This window comes from Pelodiscus sinensis, chromosome 2, assembly GCF_049634645.1.
Source record: "Pelodiscus sinensis isolate JC-2024 chromosome 2, ASM4963464v1, whole genome shotgun sequence".
Lineage (NCBI taxonomy): Eukaryota > Metazoa > Chordata > Testudines > Trionychidae > Pelodiscus > Pelodiscus sinensis.
Window position 1 is genome coordinate 187,112,061 of NC_134712.1, and position 19,111 is coordinate 187,131,171.

The 19,111-nt window shown below is 38.1% G+C and overlaps 2 protein-coding genes across 18 annotated transcripts in view; both read left to right on the top strand.

Moving 5' to 3' along the window:
* Positions 1-2,775, top strand: part of SLC4A7 (solute carrier family 4 member 7) — a 194,608-nt gene extending 191,833 nt beyond the window's left edge. For 8 of the 11 annotated variants that reach the window (XM_075921995.1, XM_075921990.1, XM_075921991.1 and 5 more), the window contains one exon: positions 526-2,774. In XM_075921995.1, coding sequence (XP_075778110.1) covers positions 526-607 — 82 coding nt within the window. In that variant the 3' untranslated portion in view covers positions 608-2,774. Of the gene's footprint in view, positions 1-525 lie in introns of all 11 variants that reach the window. The other 3 variants (XM_075921993.1, XM_075921992.1, XM_075921994.1) reach the window with 1 other exon arrangement.
* Positions 2,776-2,826: 51 nt separating this feature from the next.
* The window catches only part of NEK10 (NIMA related kinase 10), a 201,672-nt gene continuing 185,387 nt past the window's right edge, over positions 2,827-19,111 (top strand). For 3 of the 7 annotated variants that reach the window (XM_075922003.1, XM_014579152.3, XM_025190296.2), the window contains exons 1-5: positions 2,828-6,856; positions 12,047-12,157; positions 12,487-12,547; positions 14,288-14,421; positions 18,833-18,931. In XM_075922003.1, the coding sequence (XP_075778118.1) occupies positions 12,084-12,157; positions 12,487-12,547; positions 14,288-14,421; positions 18,833-18,931 (368 nt within the window). In that variant the 5' untranslated portion in view covers positions 2,828-6,856; positions 12,047-12,083. Of the gene's footprint in view, positions 6,891-12,046; positions 12,158-12,486; positions 12,548-14,287; positions 14,422-18,832; positions 18,932-19,111 lie in introns of those variants that run through there. The other 4 variants (XM_075922000.1, XM_075922002.1, XM_075922001.1 and 1 more) reach the window with 3 other exon arrangements.

Consider the following 19,111-nt stretch of genomic DNA (forward strand, 5'->3'; position numbering starts at 1 on the left):
ATAAATTTACCCATATATATATATATATATATATATATATATATATAAAAAATAAATCTCAAACTTTAGGGCTACGTCTACACAGCAGAGTTTTGCACAAAAACTTGCGGAGCGTCCACACTACAAGCCCATTCTTGCTCAAAAAAACTACAGTAAAGCGTAAGAACATAGTGCTTTTTGTGCAAGAGTTATTCCTCTCCCCACGAGGAATAAGTCTTTTTGCGCAAGAGCTCTTACGCAAAAAGGCATGTATAGACAGGCAACAGAAACCCCTATGGCTAAAATGACCATCAGAGCTTTCTTGCGCAAGAGAGCGTCCACACTGCCATGGACGCTCTTGCACAAAAGCACATGGCAGTATGGACGTGTTCTTGTGCAAGAACTCTTGTGCAAAACAGTTCTTGCGCAAGAAGCCTGCAGTTTAGACGTAGCCTAGATGTTTGCTTGCTAAAGTTTGGAAGCATTTGGCTTAATCTTTTTGTCAATTTGTTAGAGACTATAAACCTTTGTCTTTGCTTTAAACAGCCCTGAGAAACCAGAAAGTGTGAAAATAAGCATGGAAGATTCATCTGTAATGAAGTATGTGGATGCTGAAACATCATTATAGAATGAAATCAAGAGGAATTATGAATGTGTGTTTGTATATGTATATATCACTGTAGAATATCATATCATTGAATGATGATTTTCATGTTTCTTTAAGAAGTATCACGTTTGACTGCAGTTATTAGCACTGTAGATACTATTGTGTATAATGAGATGTTCATACAAGTAAGATGAGTGGTAATCACTCCTCATATTTATTTTATTGAAAATTTTATTTTCTTTTTTTAAATAGGAAGATTGAGATGAATGCATATTCTTTTTGGTAATCAATATGTGCATAAATATCAAATCAGCTTTTGCTGATAATTATTGGTCCACATGACTTAGTATGTTGTAATACCTCTCTAACTTCTTGTACTACAGAATTGTGTTTTCACTGCAGCCAATTTCATTTGATATTATTTGCGGGGAAAACATAGAGTGTATTAGTTTCCATAGAACAAATGTTATTGTGCCATTACTGCATTTTTATTTTTATCCACGATATGATGATCTTTCCGGACTCTATCATTCATATTTCATGGGATTGGTCTTTCAACCATAAATTGTTATGTGATGTAGTCCTTAAAATATATATGTTGTTCAATGCCCCTTAAAATTTATTCTTCAAATGCTATTATATTACTCAATAGCAATACGGGTCCTCTTTAAATGTAGTTTTAATCTCAAATCAGTATTTGATATTTCTGGAAGCTCAATGTTTAAGTAATGTAAAATGGATCTCTAACAGAAATAAGTCAGTATGTATTTGGTTTGGTTGATAACTATTTATTAATGCTCATTACATTGTAGTCCTGAACTCTTAGAGAGATTCTCTTCTCTCTGTGCGTGCATAACTTCTGTTGAGATTAATGAAAGACACACATTCTGAGAGAGGAGATTGGAGCCTTTTCAGCATCTCTTGTCCTCCTCAGAATGTATTTTTTTCTTGAATCAGGTTTAATTCTTTTTTTGCTTTACAAAATGTTTGACTAACTTATCAGCAGTTGGTTATAATTCTGAATTAGCTTTATGACCAGTATTTTATGGATAACAAATTACTTTGGGTTTTGTGTTTACAGTTATGATCCTTTCCATTGTAAAGGGTATATTTGGTAGCATACTAACCTTGATTTTAAAAAAAATTGTTTTAGTTATTTTAATTGATATGAATCTTAATGATGTAAAACAAATTTGAGAGTTAATATTTGTATATTAAAGTAAATTTGTTTTATTGGGGCCCTTGGACTTTTAGATAGTTCACTGAGAATGATGTGTTCCAAGTTATTGTATTAGCATCTCTAACCCTTGCAATGTTTAGTGTGAGCATTTGAGGAAATGTAATTTTATGTAAAGATCAAGATCTTGATCACATTCCTGTTGTTTTCACTATTCATGTTCTTTGCCTTATTGTTGAGGTTTTTGTTTTATTTTCTCAAATGATTTATCTAAGTTTTGACCTGCCAACATCATTTGCTATGCCCATAATTATATATTTAAATACAAACTATATATATTAAAAATAAAGCGCTATTTTCATAAGGACTCTGCTTTGGCTTAACTTCAACAGATTTAGCAGAGTTAATATGTTTTATGTTTAATTGTATGCTTAAGAACTCATTTAACTTCAAAGGGAGCAGAATTAAGCCAAGGCAGTGTTTTTGAAAATCACTCAAAATGGAGTTGGGTGCTGTCGAGCTCTAATTTGGGGGTAAGGATAATTTTACAATAAAACTAAAAACCGTAAGTCGGTATTGGTGGAAATGAGTGTAATTAACTTTTTAGTATAAACTTTACAGTAAAAGGGGATGGTAATATATGTAAAGTTTAATCATGATATAGTAAAATAGTGCTGCTGAATTTAGGGTGAAATCTAGAAAAAAATATTTTTATATATAACCAACAATACAAAGCAGTATGAATAATGCTATGCAAACTGACATGACAATAATAGCTTAAGTCTCAGCAAAATCAAATAAGATCAGCACTATCAATTTAACTAATATTTAGTCAGGTACAGTATATGCATTCCTTCATTCCTGGATATCGGCATGGACTGTGTCTTAGCCTAAACATATAGGCTATGTCTATACTGGCGGGTTGTTGTGCCAGAAGTATGCAAATGAGGCTAAGTGTGGAATATCACCGAGCCTCATTTGTATACCGGAAGAGGCTCTTGCGCTAGAAGGAGCTGTCTACACTGCCCCTTCTTGCGCAAGAAAAACCCTCTTGCGCAATGTCGTTATTCCTGAAAATAATCAGCGTAGCGGCATTGCGCAAGAGGGTTTTTCTTGCGCAAGAAGTGGCAGTGTAGACAGCTCCTTCTAGTGCAAGAGCCTCTTCAGCAAAAATGGTGGCTCATTAGATATGCAAATGAGGCTCGGTGATATTTCATGCTTAGCTTCATTTGCATACTTCTGGCACAACAACCCACCAGTGTAGACATAGCCTTACTCTTTCAAGGAAAGTATATTTTTTCCTTTGGTTGAAATAAGATATAAATTAGAATTATGGCCATCTCTCCCAAATATTTCTCTCAAAGAATGAAGGCCAAGTTTGCAAGTCAACTTCTAGTTGTTATAATCTTTCTGATATACTCAAGAAGGAGAAAAAAAATCTCCAGTATACATAGCATTATCCACAGTGCTTTTTAAACTTGCTTGTCTTCCTTTACCATTTTATTTTTCCATGTCCACAGCTGCGCAACAGTTTCCAAAGACCCAAACTGACATCTGATGTCTTGAGATTTTTAACCCTTTAATGCTGGAGGTCAGAGTTTCGTGACACTGACCATTTTGTATCTGGTTTCCATTGCCAAAAGGTTAATATCTTTTGGCTACTTTACAGGAAGTGGGTATTTTCCCATTTTAAGTAAATTTGAAATTCTCTTAGTATCACAGTATTCCTTTGATTCTGTTGAATAATGTAAATAATTATTCAGTGCCAGAAATACTATGACTTGCAAATTTGTTTACATTTTGTTCCAATGTTTTAATTAATAATGGGGTAGTCTCACTTTTTTTTAAACCACTGGACATCAAAATCACCTGGTATTATATGCATAAAAACCCACTGGCAACTTATGTTTAAGTAATTTACTGCTTGTTTTGTATTTGTATAAATGTTCTTTTCTTCTCTTCATTAAAAAAAATCATGTATAGTGTTAAAGTAATATAGCAAAGGACACCATTTCCTTGATATAGATAGTTCCCTTAATAGGTGTGAATGAGCAGTGATAATTACTGTGCACTGATTGATCTTGGGATAAAACTTAAAATTAAGTCAATATTTTTTCCATTCTAACAGTAGAATAAAATGAACAGCCCTGCACTTTTGTTAGATGCCTTGTTTGCCAGGGATAAAGCTTAATGCTACTGTGTATCTGGCTGCAGAGCCACCTCAGGAAATCCCTCTTTTGATCCTTTTTAATTTATTTATAAAGATGTATGTTTACATAAAATATAGGTCTTAATTTTGACCACACAATTCAAATATCTTCTTAAACGTGTCATTTACAAAGCAGTCCTTTTTAAACTTGCTTTACAAAAAATCATTTTTACTAGTTTTTCTTCTGTATTACAAGAAATATATTTTTAATTCTGTTTTAGATGTGCCCAAATTAATTATTCTTTCCTCTCTATTTTAATATATAATTTCTAAAAGTAAAAAATGCAAAATGTTCCAGGTTGCCAAATTTATCCCAAAACTTGTAGAACAGAATTCAGAGCACTAGCATTTTTTTCCAGCCAAATGTGTGATTTCTCTTATGTTTAGGAAGACCTCTCCCAGTATCCTTCACTTGAGATGCAGTTATCAATGTATACAGAAGTTTTCTAATATTTGCCCTTTTCAAAGGCAGGTTTTAAGTGCTATAAAATATAACTCTAATAAGTAAGTTTAATGTAACAGAGCCTGTAGCATTATAAAGGGTTATATATTGTACATACATTCTGTAAATGCATAACATAAATTGATTGGTTCATATTGTTTTAAATTCACAACCATAGAATGTTTAGGCCATTAACGCCACATATAATTTGCTTTTGTTTCATATGATTAGTAATTTAATTTTTTTAAATTACTCACCAAGGTCACATTATTTAGCATAGTACTAGCGTGGCTTGTTTATATCAACAATAATTTAAAAAAAATAAATTTAAGACTATAGGTGCACAGTCTATGAAAAAGTAGTGTTCTGAATGCAAAACAAATTTGCCTAGTGATTTTAATTAAAAGTGAAATTTATTTTGTAACTTTATAACTTACTAAAATTGTCACCTATAGGAAAAACTTGTAGTTGGAATTGATATTAACCTGAAGTCTTTTTCATATTGAATTTAGTACATATTGACACTTTATTTGGCGTTCTTGGAGTATTGCCAAACATCCAGCGTTTTTCTAAATAGTGACTTATTAATAAGAGATGACATGGCATTATAACCATATTTTTCCTTTTTTGTTGATACATAGTTGACATTGTTTTTATGTGTCTTCCAATGTTCAGCCCATTTAACTGAACAATTTTTAAAATTTTAGTATTCATTTTATTTGGTCACTTGAAATGTAGTTACATACAGTACAGTTCCAGCTTTTTATGACTGCTTTTCTAAATAAAACAGTGATGCTTTTACTTTTATAATAAAACCCAAAGCCAGTTAAACTTTATTCCAAATGTAGAAACAATGTTTTAAGTTTATATGAAGTACACAAAATTCTGACTTCTCTAATGTAAAAGATCCAACCTTTGTAATTTGTTTGTGATTAGAAAAGTTATTTTTTGTAATGTTTCAAAAAGTTGACAAAAGCAATAAAAATCTACTGAACTCAATTAAATGTTTTAGTTTCTGTTTCCATGCAAATATGTAAATGTCAAGTACAGGATTAATGGCATTGCCAATTAAACTATTCTGCTTTATCCCCCTCTCTGGTAAAGAACATACAGCCTTGAAAAATCATGTATTGACTCTTAACATTTGCAGTAACTGACTTTTCTGATTCATTGGTAATGTCTACTTAGTTTGTCTGCACATTAAAATTATTCTAGAATTACTCTGTGCGCACACATTCTGGTATAGCTGTTATTTAAAGGTTAATGTAGCGAATCCCCATGTGTAGACCAGCAATAAGTATTTGAGCAAATAATCTATATCTCTTGTGCTGTAAATGTGCCACAATTAGTCTATTTTGTGACAGTATGACAGAATGATTCTGTAAGTAATTCAATGTTTGACTACTAATCAGATTTAGACATTTCCCAAATTATGAGTAGTAGTTGAGAAATAGGATTAGTTGCTTTAAAAAGGAAACAACCAAAATTTCCAGCCAAATTACTAAGACGACTGGGGCTTCAATGGAAGGGAGATTCCTTCTGATTTACTGTGTACCATAAATGTCAATGAAATTATTAAAAGCACACACCACCGCCTTCCATTGTAAAGACCTTTTAATTCGTGTGTCTATAAATTTGAAGGCCTCTGTAGATGGCGAAAGAAAATATTTCTGCCCAGTGTAAAGGGTGGTAAAAAAAATCTTTGTGCAAAGTTTGAGTTTCAGGTCCTGTAAGCCACTCATTTCAACTCCAGATTGTTTTAACGTTCGTCTCTTAAGGTTTAATAACTGCTCGAACTGAATCGTGTGGACATTTTAAAGAAGGTAATTCCTTACGGTCCGAGAGACTAGCTGTATTTAAAGGCAATAATTGGACAGGCGAGAGTGTGTTTGAGAGGACCCCTTTGGGGCGCAGTCCAGCTGAGTGGGGTTTTTGTGCCATGGTTCAGCCGGGGTCGCAGCGTTTTTCCAGGGGCGAGGAGGGACGCAGCGGTCGCTGCAAACCACCGGCCCCGGGGCCTGTCCCCCCGCTCCAAGCTCTCTGCGCGCCAAGGCTGCTTCGCTCCTGGGATGCTCCTGGCGGCAGCCGCTGCCCTACATCGCTCCCCCCTCCCCTCCCCTCCCCGCGCCTTCTCCCCCGCTCCAGCAGAGTGACTCCCCTACCCACCCCGCCGGCTTTGCTTGGCCGAGGTCTACTCCTGAGCGTTGCTGTAGCCCTGGCAACAGCGGCAGCGTTTAGGCGTCTCTATGGCGGCCGGCACCATGTAGCATGGAGGCCAGCGATTGGGCGGAGGACCCGGTCTCGTCGAAGAAGGTGCGATCTGATTGGCTGCGAGGCTGTCAGTTGATCAAAAACAAACTCCCGGGTTTGTGGCAAGAGGAGCGGGTCCGGGGGGTGCCGGAACCGGGGTTTCCCCGAGGACTGAGCCCTCGCCGCCGCGCAGTGAGCAGGAGGGAGCCCGCTGGCCGCGTGGGGGGTAGGGACAGGGGCGCTGGGGCCCCGCCACAGGCGCGTAGCAGGATCCCCGCTCCCCCTCACAGCGGGCTGTGCCGAGGCGCGGGGCACTCGGAGGCCGGTGAGCCTGGGCTCGCAGGGAAGCTGGCGCGTCCCAGAACAGGGAGGTCGCTGCCCCTCTCCCTGCTGTTTGCGGGCCCTGCCCCCCGGGTCCAGACGCGCCCGCTCAGACTGGGCTGGGAGAAGAGCCATTGGACCCAGGCTACAAGTGAACATCGGGGACAATTAATGAAACCACAGGGAGGGCAGTGAGGCCAAAGGTTGGAAATCAGGGATCCGGACGGGACAGGCAGCAGAAAGCCCCAGTCAGCATCAGCCGCTTCTCCAAGGCCTTTGGTGTAGTGGACACTACCCAGAGGTCTGATTGGATAAGGGATGCCCTGCCGTTCTGAGGGGGTGGCACCAGAGGGATTTCCTTCAGTTCTGAGCCCCATCTCACCAGAGATGTGTTTATAAGTTTGAAGGAAGGAGAAGGACTTGGAGAGGTTGATTAAATAGGCACGGTTTCCATATAGCATTTCCTGTTAGGCTGGAAAAAGCAGCAGGAAAAATAGCAGTCTGATCATTTTTTTGCAAAGAAATTTAAGCATAGTTGCAGAATGGTGGATTCCACTATGAGAACTGGGGAGATTGCTTTGGAAAGGCAAAGAACTAGACGTGCCATGAGCATATTGTTTTGTTATGGGAAATCACTAGTCCTGTTTAGGCTTAGTCCTTTGTGGCTGTTAATACTTCCATGTCTCACAAGAGTGTTGAGTCTTCAGCAATGTTTGTACAACACTTTGGAGTCGTTTGACAGAAGAAAGGGTTTAGAACGGGTGCCATATAAAAAGAAATTAAAAAGTCTAGGACTTTTCAGCTTAGAAAAGATGAGACTGAGGGGAGTGGGATATGATAGAGGTCAATAAAATCATGTCTGGTTTGGAGACCATGAATAAGGAATAGTTACTTATTCCCATAACACACAAACTAAGAGTCACTAAAAGAAATTAATAGTTAGCAGGTTTAAAACAAACAAAAGGAAGCAATACACACAACACACAGTCAACCTGTGCAACTCCTTGCCAGAGGATGTTGTGAAGGCCAGGATTTTAACAAGGGTTCAAAAAAGAGCTAGATAAATTCACAGAAAATAGGTCCATCAATGGCTATTAGCAGGATGGGCAGGAATGGTGTCTGTAGCCTCAGTTTATCAGAAACTGGGAATGAGTGACAGGAAAGGGATTACTGGTTCTGTTCATTCCCTCTGGGCATGGGCTAAGGAGCAGTGAGCTCAGAGTGCGGAAGTATTTTTGATACTTCCTGTGTCAGGCTTCATGCTTTTTTTCTAACCTTTGGACATTGTATTTGTATTTTGCTAATTTATTACTTTAGAAAAAAATATATTCACTGTTATACATTAAAAATGCCAGCTGTACCACACTTTGTCTTTTTGTTTGCATTTAATAACTAATTCAAAATTAAGATTCTTATATGTTTGTCATTGTGATGGTTCGTATTGTCAAAGTTCTTTGATGTCTACACCATGGTGCTTGCCATCTGTAAATATAAAAGGAAAATGTGTACATGTATCAGGTTGGCAAGGAAGAAAAATAAATCCTTTTGTGATAATAATAGCTATAGGAGATGGTAGAAAAAATAGTGTTCTGTATACTTTGAAGTAATGATTTTCAGACAGGCAGCCATGATCACAAAAGAGAAATAATACAATACAATAACAAAGGCAAATAAGATACTGTCAAGACTCTCTCAAATCATCTGTTCAGTTCTCTTTTAATTTCTATTCCTTCCTATTTTGAGCCCAACCCCTATAATGAACTTACAACTTCCTGAGATGTACTGACTGTCCTCGTTAAGTAAGTTTGGGCCTGTACATTTATTGCCAAAGTTTATATCTCTGTAAACTGGAAAAAAAGTTGGACTTGTATTCAGAGCAGAACTGGGTATTCCTTTAATGAGCTCTAACTTTTTGTCAAGGTGGACTGATTTAAATCAAGGCGATTTAAATCAAGATTAAATCACCAAAAAAAAATTGATACAAACACAATAGTATTTATATTTTATTAAACTAAGTCTTAATTGTTACATAAATGTTTTTACATTTGCAACTGCAGGAGTCTCCTGAGTTGCTAACTGACAGATATCCTTAAACTTTTATTAAATTTTCAAATTTTATTAACTCTAACAGACAAGTCCCTAGAACACTAAATGTACCAGATCCTTAAAACTTCTACAATTAGCTCTTATCATCCCCTATCCCACTGTCATTTCTGATGCAGATCTGATTCCAAGTTACTAAAAATACTAAGACTGAGTGTGCTTACAGTGCACTTAATTTTGGAGTAAGTCCCACTTGAACAAGTATAGGATGTGGTTCCGTTGGGAAAGCTTAGTTACGCTGAAGTAAAATAGGGAATAGACTCATGGCATCACCATTATTGTCTGTGACCATGATGTTCCAATGTCAGAGGTATGTATTATGCAATATGAAATAAGAACATGACACTCAGTGGTAACTGACAACTCTAGATTTCTCTGACACTAGCTTTCTGTACTGTACATTTGGGTGACAGATTCTAAATCTACTTAACTAATTAAATAAGCCATAAGCTAAAGCTTACTTATACTAAAAGGCATAGAGAGAATCTTGAAGAATGATGCATTTCAAAGTTGATCTACATTGTTCTTCAAACATATCCCCATCTTCATCCACATCATTTTGTCCCAATAAGCAGTTTCCCTTATGATGATTCTGTCTTGCAGCAAGGCCCTGCATCATCATCTTGCACTGCTTACACTTGGCACGTTTTCCTTTTTTACCCAAGGAACACATTTTTTTCAAAATATTCTGAGGGCCTCTTTCACACTCAGAAGCCATGACAATTTTTCTGTGGCAAGAGTGAAAAGGAATATAGGAAGCTGTGTGCACACAGAATGCCTTCCCCTTTGTTTTCCATCCATTCCATATTCCTGTCTATGCTGACTCTGTCCTTTTCTTTATATTATGTCGCTGTCTTTAGACAATGTCTTAACTGAGGGTACGTCTAGACTACAGGGTTTTGTCGACGGAAGTTTTGTCGACAGATACTGTCGACAAAACTTCTGTTGACATAGAGCGTCTAGACACATTCAGTTATGTCGACAGAAGGTGTTATGCCTCATAAAATGAGGTTTACCAGCGTCGACAAAACTGCTGAGTTCTGTCGACGTTATGTCGACAGAACTCAGCCGGAGTGTAGACGCAGGTATAGTTTTGTCGACAAAAGACCACTTTTGTCGACAAAACTCAGTAGTCTAGACACACCCTAACTCTGCCATGCTTGGCCACATAAACAAAGAACAAAACCAGTTCTGTCCAGCCTGTTTGTGTCTTTGCACATATTATTGTTCTGAGAAACAGAAATTGAAAGACAGGATTTTCAAAAACCTAGAGCTGATTGTTAGCCTGGTCAGATTAGAGCCATTAATTCATTTTAATTAAACTGTAAGTGTAGGAGTAGCATGTTTGTAATAAGATTTAATTGCAACTGTTTCGTTTTAAAAGATAAATTTAGTATTTTATTTAGTGATGTTAGATAGCGATTAATTTAATAATCATGTAACTGAATCAAATTTTAGCAGTTATACGATTATTTAGTAGTCCCTGTAGATGGGACCAGCAGCCAGTGCATTCCTGGTCTCACTTCTGTGGAGCCCCCTTCCAGCCCACACTATTTCCTCTGTATCAGAGGCAGCAGCACGGGGTGGCAGGCAGGAGCGAGTCTGAGAGGGGAGCTGGTTTAAAAACTAGATCTGAGTGCAGAATGGCTCCCACCTGCTGCCCCGCTGCCTCTGATACAGGGGTAGCAGTAGCTCCTGTCTGTGATGAGCCTGGGCCCACCACAAAGAGAGGCTGCTCCGTGGTGGCAGCCTTTGCCCCCCCCCCCATTCTCCTTCCCCTGCGCTGCTGCCTCTGATAGAGAGGCAGCAGCGCAGGGAGGTAGGTGGTTCTGTGGGCGCCAATACCCATGGGGATCTAGCTTGAAAGCTGGCTTCCTGCATGTACTGGTTCCCACCTCCCTCCCTCACCTGTGGAGTTTAAGGGGGAAGTGGGCTCCCCATGGGTATGGGCTCTAACAGGCAGCAAAAGGGGGAAGTGCATGTAGTCAATAGGATTAAATGATAAGAGTAGGCTTATCGGTTAATCATGTAGTTGACTAAAATATTGACATCCCTAATTTTATTGATTGATTTTAAAAAAATTTAAGAAACAATTTTAAAAAATCTGATTTTTAATTTTAAAAAATTATTTATTTTTATATTTCCTGCTTTTTGTAGACACTGACTTTTTATCAATTAAAGGGGCACTCTCAGTTAAAAAAAAATGGTTTCCATTAACTCATTTCTATACATATGTTGCTAAAACATCTTGGATTCTTTTTCCAGAATTGCCCATGTGTATCCTAATTCCTGAATGATTCATGTCCTATGCATGAATGTTCAGAAATGTCTCTCATCATTTATTAAGGCTTCATACACATCCTCTCTCAAAGATGAGTGCATGATTAAGTGCTTTACTAGACTGGCATCCAAAGCACCATGTAGGCTCAAACCATTAGTGAGCAGAGATACGAACACACATCCTGTTCAGCACTCATCCTGTATTCTATTATTTACAGGAATTAATAAATACAGTTTATGCATTATTTTTACATAGGTGTAGATAAAGTGTTTTCTTTCTACCCTGCAAGATATGAATGAATGTTACATAAAACATCTGAAGCAGGATTTTAAAAGAATGTTACATTAAAATCCTGCTTCAGATGTTTTTAGTAAAGCTATGTTGTATCAGAGGATGTAGTTTGAGCAGCAGCCAGGTCTCTGGGAATGAGGCGGGAGCCGGTCTACACAGGGAGCTGCCTAAAAAGGTGAACACTGGCTCCTGGGGAGCCGGCTGTCAACCCACCCTGCGGGTGCGTGCAACCATTGAAAATTTCAGCAATTACACGATTGCCCAATTGCCTGCTTATTGACATCTTTAATCTTGGTTCCTAAAGTTTCGCAAGTTGGTTCTTCTATGTGCTACAACTTGCTGCTGTTCTAGAGCAATTGTGTTCTGTTATCTACTTTATTTTTAAGGAATGAGCTGTTAATACTGCAGTGTTGATGTTTTACAATGCCTGATCAAGACAAAAAGGTGAAGAACACAGAAAAGGGAACAGACAAAAAACCTCGAGGGATCACTACAAGGTATAGTATCTGGTAATTTATACCATCTGCCAAAGTTAAATGCTTTGAAGTGTAATGCCCTGTATGTATAGCAACTGTTACTTTGGTCACCGAGTTTAGATTTTTGGTGATTTCAGGTATGCTGGATAAACAAATCAATAGTTACGAAACTTCTGTATGCAAAAAGAAAAATAGTTTACTAAGGCAACACTAGAGAACTGCCTTCTCTTTTACCAATGTCGATCACACAGATTGACCTTGTTTACACTGGGCAGACTAGTTGTTGACATAGTTATAAATAACGTTGTTTGTTCAGTTATTAATAGATACATTATTATGTTTTATCCTAGGGATTATTCTGATCTTAAAAGACTTGGGTCTCTTTTAAATGTGCAGTCAAGCAAACAGCAGGTATTTTTTTTTAGTAGTCATTATTCAACATGCTAACAGTTGTATGATCATGCAAAATAATGATTCCGGTAGAATGAATTTTGTGCATTGTCAGAAATAGTTTTAGTGAGCTCATTGACAGTTCCATTCACTAGAAATTTTAATTTTTTTGGCAATAGCAGAGTTTCTCTCTAGTAAAAAATTCCCATTTACATTGTGCAAAGGAATTAAATCAATCAACTTTTTATGCTGATTTGGCATATTTGTTTTTTAAACAGCAAAATTATCCTGTTTTGCTCTATCAACATATCTAGCAACGTCTATGCTGTCACAATTATTTATAGTTAAACAGCTTAACAACTTTGTCTTTTTCCACAACCTTTGATAATGTCATTAAGAAATAGTCCCAATTTTCAGGAAGAGGCAGATTAATTATAACATGATGAAAGGAAGGATGCAAACCCACAAATAATCAATTTCACCATGTATAAATAGTCTTTAAAAGTGACAACTTGAGATTAAAACAGTGGCAATAAAATTGACTACAGTGGTAGTTACTCGCTTGTAAGTTTTTTAGTATTGTAGCTTAATCCTCTTTCCCCTATTCCCTGTTAAGACTTCTCTCTGCTTTTTGGGGGGCGAAAAAGAAGTCCTGCATTTTTTAAATTGGGAAAATAATGTTAATCCCTACTTCATGTGAATCCAGATAATGGTGGAAGTTATTCTGTTGTCTAGCTGGATGGCCCATTTCTCTTTTCCATTCTATTCAATGTAATTTCCATGGGATTGACTTCTGTGGCTGAAAGTCCTGACATTTTGGAGGCAGTCCTGAAAAATCCATCCCAATCCCAAATGTAGATAGCTATGTAACAAGGAGTGCTCCTACTGCATGTGAATCCATTGCTGATGCTGTACGAAGGTGTGGAGAATTAATCTAAGAGAAGCTCTGTAACACACAGGGCTATGTATTTGCATACTATGAGGCAGCTAAATGCATCTCTAACTTCTAAAATTACCCTCACAATACTATCTCAACGGATAGCAGTGATTGGAGGGAGTATTGTGTGTGTGTGTGTGCACTGCACCTGTTTACATAAATCAGGCTAGTAGGTGTGGATGGTCTCACAGCAACTAATGGTGGTAGACACACTGAGCATTAAAAGTTGAAAAGGCTGTCACTTAGTGCAGATAGGCCTCTAAAGCAGTGTTTCTTAAACTTTTTAAGACAAAGGAACACCAAACAATAAATTTTTTTATGAGGAACATTTTTTGTGGAGCAAAAAAAAAAAGGTGCCTGCCCACCCCTTTAACCCATTTTGAACTCTGTTGTTCTCTGCAGCACACTTCTGACTGCCTCCCTGGAACACAGGTTAAGAAACACTGCTCTAAAATGACAGGAAATATTGTGGTACCTCTGAGCAGTTGTGTGAGTGGGTCTGGCAGTACAATTTCTGAAACAGAAATATCAGTGGTTTAATATAACCTGTAGCAGGTTGACCTTAGATGGTCACTGATCTCAAAATTTGTCACATTTCTTCATATACTACTTTGATCCAGCATTTCTTGGATCAGAGTATTCACATAACTTTGTTTGCATTGTGTGATGTTTATATTATCTTTATAATGGCAAATGTTGGATCTTAATTTAGAAAGTATTTGAAATCCCACTAAGAATTTGAGAAGACAAAGTCTAGTATTTTCTCTGCTTGGTCACTTTATATATAGCATTTGCCTTATGCACGGCCTTTCTTGCATTTGCAGCTCCCAGCCATTAACTTTGAAACTGCTCAAAATAGTATGACCAAGTCAGAACAATACACCAACAAGACTAAAGGAAAAAGAAACCGAGGTCAATGGCAAGAATCAACTGAAGCTGTTGAACTTGAAAATTTTAGGTAAAGCGTGTATCTGTCTTTTAAAAAGTATGCAAAGTGTGGGTGGAGCATGAACTTGACTTTTAACCTTATGCTGCTTCTGTGGGGTTAAATCACACCTTTAAATTTACATTCTTTTCTTCATATCTTATTAATGATGGATTTTTAAAAAATAGCAAAGGTGAGGTTAAGAGTGTTAAAGGTGTAATTGATACTTGCAACTTCAAAATCTCATACTTTTTAACTAGTAATGTTTGAAGAACATGTTAAATTATGCACATTTGCTTTTAAATGAAAGAAAAGATACAGTAAAACATGCTATTCGGCACTTAACTAGCTGGAAAACTTTAGAAACCAGCAAATTTCCTAGGGGCTTGGTGCAGCACTTTGATCCGGCTGGCCAGGGGCTGGGTGCGGCTGCACAGCACACCACTTTGATCTGGTCGGCGTGAGGCTGGAGACAGCCTCACGGCACACCCTTTGATCTGGCAGGTGCGAGGCTGGGCACAGCCTCACGCACGCCGCTATGATCCGGCCAGCTGGGAGCTGGGCCGGGCAGTTCGCTACCCCTGCGATGCGGGGGTCGCAGTTCCAAAAAGGTTGCGCACCACTGTGTTTGACTTTTCTGGAAGCTTCCAGAATGTCTCCCCAGATGGAGCCTGAGATCCAGTAGCGTCTCACCAACCAGATAGCGCTTAAGTGATTTGGTCACTCAAGATCAATGGCATCAAGAAAACCATCAACAAATTCTGGACAGAAGAGAAAGAGAGTTGTGTTGAGTCACAGCTAAGTCAAAAACTGGACATTATAAGGAGTTCAGAAAAAGGTGTAAATAGAAAAGTGTTGATAGATGAATACAATGTTGGTTCTTCAACAATTTATGACATTAAGGCCCCAAAGGACGAACTTTTAACATTCGTTGCGCAATCAGAGACCAAGAAAGGACTTGAAAAATGCCATACACTGCATAAACTGATATTGGAACAGCTTGATAAAGTGTTGAATCAATGGCTTGCATTGAAAAGATCTGAAAGACATCCAATTTCAGGGCCAATGCTGATTGAAAAAGCAAAGGTCTTTTATAAACAACTGGAGTTGATTGTGCCTTGTGCATTTTCTGAAGAATGGCTGCAGTGTTTTAAACTTCAACATGGCATCAGAAGATTGGCTGTGTCTGGAGAAGCATTGGCAGATCATGAATCTGCCAAAAGGTATTATGAATCCTTTAAGAAGTTGGTCTCTGAACATGAACTAAGTGCAGATCAAATATATAACGTGGAAGAAACGGGCCTTTTTTGGCGCTGTTTGCCAACTTCAACTCTGGCTGCTGAAGGTGAGTCTTCTGCTTCAGGATTCAAGCAGAATAAGGATTGTCTGACTGTTCTTGCTTGTGCTAATGCCTCTGGGAATAATATAATCACATTTTTAGTTATTGGAAAATGTTAAAACTGGAGCCCTTAAAGGAGTTATTCATTTGCCTGTTAAATGCAAAGAACAATATAATGCATGGATGGATTGTGATATTCACATTTTTGTGCCTGCAGTAAAAGAGAATTTAAGAAAATTAAACAAGCTAGTCGACAGTAAAGTCATCCTACTTCTGGACCAGGGGTTCCCAAACTTTTTGACACAGGGGCCAGTAAATCCATTCACAAGCTTTTGAAGGACTGGTAACATTCATTTGCATATTCATTAAACAAATGATGAATATTCAGATAAGTTGTTTCTGGTCCTCCCAAAGCCCCCAGTGCCAGCTTTAGCAAAGCTAGTGAAATGGTCACCCACAATATTCTTGCCAGCAAGTTAAGGGAATATGGATTGGATAAATGGACTGTAAGATGGATAGAAAGCTGGCTAGACCAGGGTTTCCCAAACTTTTTACTTTAGTTGGAATCCATTTTTTTCAGTACTGTTATTTGCAGCCCAAAAATATAAATGCATATAAAAAAAATTAAAAATGAATACATGTACATGTTTCACCTGGTTGTTTCACCCCGCTCCCCCCGACGATTCCCCCGACCAGCCCCGCTCCCCCCACCCTCTCCCAGCCGGCCGATTCTTCCCAGCTTCTCCTCCCGATCTCCCCTAGCCAGCCCTGCTGCCCTCGTCCAGCCCTGCTTCTAGAGGCTGGTTCTCCCGTCCTCCTCTTCCCGATCTCCTCCAGCCAGTCCCCTCTCCTCCCGTCCCAGCCCCCCATCCCAGCCCCCCGTCCAGCCCTGCTTCCGCCGGCCGGCCCCCGCCTCCCCATCTCCTCCAGACAGCCCCGTTGCCCCCAACCCTGCTTCCTGGCGGCTATATTCACAGAAGGGTTGTTTGAGGAAGAAGAACATTTTGAAGGCTTCAAAAACCCACTCAAGAATCTCAAAGAAGATGAAATCGAAGAATGGGTTAACATGGACAACAATGCAGAAGTGATCTACAGCCTGAAATCATAGGAAAAGTTTTCAACCCAGAAAAGTCTTTGCCACTTGAAGATGATTCTGAAGAAGAATAACCTGAAGATAAAACTTCCAGGGCTGATGCAAGTTCAGATCTTTCAACTTTAATCAAATTTGCTGAGCAGCATTCTTCTTTTTTATCTCAAGAAGTAATGCAGCTGTATAATTTTCAAAAGAACTTTATGCACAAGAGACAGCAGGCCTGTAATCAAGGCTGAAATCAGGAAGTTGCTGCAGAGATCTTCTGTACCTTCTTCAGCTACACCTTCTACATCTACATGTACCAGTGATTTGGATCCAGAGAATGACTAAATTTTTAGTTTTAACTTGTTTCTGTGCCTTATAATAATTGCAGTACTGTTTCTTTTTAATAAAATAAGACTAAATTTTACTTGTTCTATTGCCCCATACATCCTTAGCATTTTGTTTATGTTGATTACAATATAGTTTACATTGGTAGATATCCAAAATTTGAGTTTTACTATTATTGTCCATTGGTTTTTCCTAGGCTGATGGGACCTGGAATTTTTAGATAACCAGAACGCCCTAATCCCCGAGCATGCTGGATAACACAGGTTTTACTATATGTGGTTTGAATAATGCAACAAATAATCAGATTAAAGGTTTCCCAAGGGCAGTCAGGCAGCTCATATTGCTGTTCCTTAAGGATTTTTTATTTGAGTTGTTATAAACACAGAAATGAATCATAAGATGCCTAACGTAAAATCTATTGTGTTCTTCTGTTGTTGTGTGTTCTTGGGAGCACTCATTATTTAAATACATGTGATTAAGGTTTGTCAGTGATGCTAGCTGAAAAGTTGAATGTAACACATTTAATTGCTTTGTTATATCATTCGGATTGTACTTTGTACAAATGTCTTGGCTTTGAGAGAGAATCAGCACACACACCAGAATCAACAGGAGGTTGGATAGTCAGGAGATCCTGAGCACATTCCTCAAAGGGCTTCTTCAAATGTTAGAAAACCTGTGCAGCTCCTAAGATTTGGAGGACAGAAGAACCACTCTTTCAGCATTTAGAATCTTCATTCAAATCCCAGGGGAGATGACTGACCTCTTTGCTAAATGAGAGCTGGATAACTGAGTTCACATTGTTTTCATTTGGGTTAATTTTTAAAACATCATAATAAAATATTAAAACATCGCTGCATCTAACATCATTAGCAAACACCAGAAAGATGGCATATGGCTTTTTTAACCTTCAGAACCCCCTGTTATATCAGACTAATTCTTCTTTAAAAGTGCTACATTTTTCTAAACATTTAGGTTAATTTAGCACCTCTATTTAATTATTATCAATTATTATCTTCAAAACTTTTCCTTCCTGTTTGTCTGGGCCCTCTCACTGGTCCAAAATGGCTCCATGCCACTTAAGTTTGTCATTGTTATTTATATAACACTTCAGGTGTGCATCCTGCTTTCCTGACAGAATGCACTATTGCTGACCTGAAAAGCTTACAACATAGGTTCTGCATATACAACAAAAAGTGGTGGTGGACATGGTGGACACTGGAGTAAGATTGGGACCATGCATCTTAAGATCATGCATTAAGTCAGCAGTTCAGAATTCATGTTTAGCTTTGACTGCATACTTTTGCAGTTGGCATTTCTTTCAAAAGTAATTTTCTTTTATTTTATGAGTATTTGTAATTTTAATATTGTGAATTCATCCAAAAATGATATCACTCAGTGAGTAAAAAAGAGGGGCAGAGCAGGAGTCACAGTACCTATAGTGACAGTGTATGAAGACAGTTACTGAATGGCTGCTCCCACTTGCTCCTGCATAAGCTGTTACGAGCTGTTAAATGCCAATTTAAATAAAAGTTGTAATGTTAGTCAAATAATTTGTTACCATACACTATTATAATCTCAGCAATTAACTGTGTGCTTATACAGTCTGTTTATTTCTCATTAACTTTCAGTAGCCTAAGCTTACAGTAATTAATGATTCTGCACTTTTCTTTTTTCCCCTTCAGTGTGAACTACAGGAATGAGAGAAATTTTAGCAAGCATGCTCAACACAAATTATTTCAAGAAATCTTTACAGCTTTGGTTAAGAACAGACTTATTTGCAGGTAAGAACATGTAATACATGCATATCTGGAAAAGAGAAGACTGCTCATTTGCTTGAATTAGGCCAGGATCCAAGAATGAGTTAAGGCATGGCTTGTACATTTCGTCAACAGTCCCTGTGGTATCGAAACTGTTGGTTTCACAATACAGGACTGGGGGATCTTTTACATATATATAATAAC